Raw genomic sequence first — 1,135 nt, 5'->3', positions numbered from 1 at the left:
GTTGAAGGAATCCAATTCTCTAGAGAATTTAATTTATGCCGTATGTCGAGGATATATTTGCAACTGACCAATCAGCGGGCAGAGTTTTCTTCAATATTTCAGTGCCTTTATTGGCGACCCTGATGTTTACTCACTTGATTTGAATTTGAAATTTGTTTTGTAAATGTCATCATTTGCGTAATAATTTAATAGTATATTAATTTGAATAGAAGTGTATTTGAAAATACGAAAAATTTAATATTATTATAATTATGATGAAGCGTGCGTTCATGTCGGAAGCGCAAAAAAAAAATTAATTAACATGCTTAGAAACAACGAAGAACTTTTAAAGTCAAAGTTTTCATCAACTTTTACCCACAAAAAGGCCCAAGAACAATGGTCAACTATTTCTGAAGCTTTAAATGCTATGCCAGGAGCAAATAAAACTTGGGTGCAATGGAAAAAGGTAAAAAAATCTGATATTGCTATTTGTTTATTTAAAAATATTTCTTTCCTAGACTTGGGGAGATTTAAAAAAAAATGCCAAAAAGAAGAATTCAGAGGTAATCCATTTTATGAGGGGTACAGGTGGTGGACCACAGCAACAAATATCAACAACAGAGGATGAAGAGGCAGTGATGGAATTACTTGAAACCACTGCTGTGGAAGGTGATGAAAATGTCATGGAGTCAAGCGCTTATGTATGAGCCCTAGATAATTGTAATAATCTCTTGTTGGTTTCTATTTTATGTGTTTTTTATACAAACATAAAATTTTAAAAAAATAATAGGAAATCTACTAGTAATATATTTGTCATGATTAAAATAAAATATGGGTATACTTAATTATATAGCTTAATATTATTAAATAATATGACATTTTTTTCACAGTCACTTCTTGAACCTATTGACAATATTGAATTTCAAATTTTGCCAATACGACCGAGCATTAGCAGTTCTGAACAGCCACAAACTGAGTCTTCCGCAGTTCAAGTAGAAAAAAATAAACCAGTTTTTCTACTTCCTACTATAACCAGTCGAAAAAAGGACCACCAAAAAACTACACTGAAGGCACGAAATCTGGAGAATTCCCTCAAAGCATCAGAAGAGTTATTGACGCAAAATGAGAAAATGCAAAAAATTCAGGAAAAATATTA

The 1,135-nt window shown here is 31.5% G+C and overlaps 1 protein-coding gene across 1 annotated transcript; it reads left to right on the top strand.

Annotated features, from left to right (window-relative positions):
• Positions 1-277: 277 nt before the first annotated feature.
• LOC108907552 lies at positions 278-733 on the top strand. The gene is made up of 2 exons (XM_018711289.2): positions 278-445; positions 498-733. The coding sequence occupies exons 1-2, from the start codon at positions 302-304 to the stop codon at positions 684-686; spliced, it is 333 nt and encodes a 110-aa protein (XP_018566805.2). The 5' UTR covers positions 278-301; the 3' UTR covers positions 687-733.
• Positions 734-1,135: the final 402 nt, after the last annotated feature.

This window comes from Anoplophora glabripennis, unplaced genomic scaffold, assembly GCF_000390285.2.
Source record: "Anoplophora glabripennis isolate ALB-LARVAE unplaced genomic scaffold, Agla_2.0 scaffold2074, whole genome shotgun sequence".
In the NCBI taxonomy this organism is placed as follows: Eukaryota; Metazoa; Arthropoda; class Insecta; order Coleoptera; family Cerambycidae; genus Anoplophora; species Anoplophora glabripennis.
The sequence above is the reverse complement of the archived record's forward strand: the minus strand, read 5'-3'. Positions and strand labels throughout refer to the sequence as shown.

Bases quoted from the DNA above. Each gene is read 5' to 3' on its own strand.
- LOC108907552 (XM_018711289.2), top strand. From the start codon at position 302: ATGCTTAGAAACAACGAAGAACTTTTAAAGTCAAAGTTTTCATCAACT. The intron at 446-497 runs GTAAAAAAATCT...TTTCTTTCCTAG, and splicing joins CTTGGGTGCAATGGAAAAAG to ACTTGGGGAGATTTAAAAAA.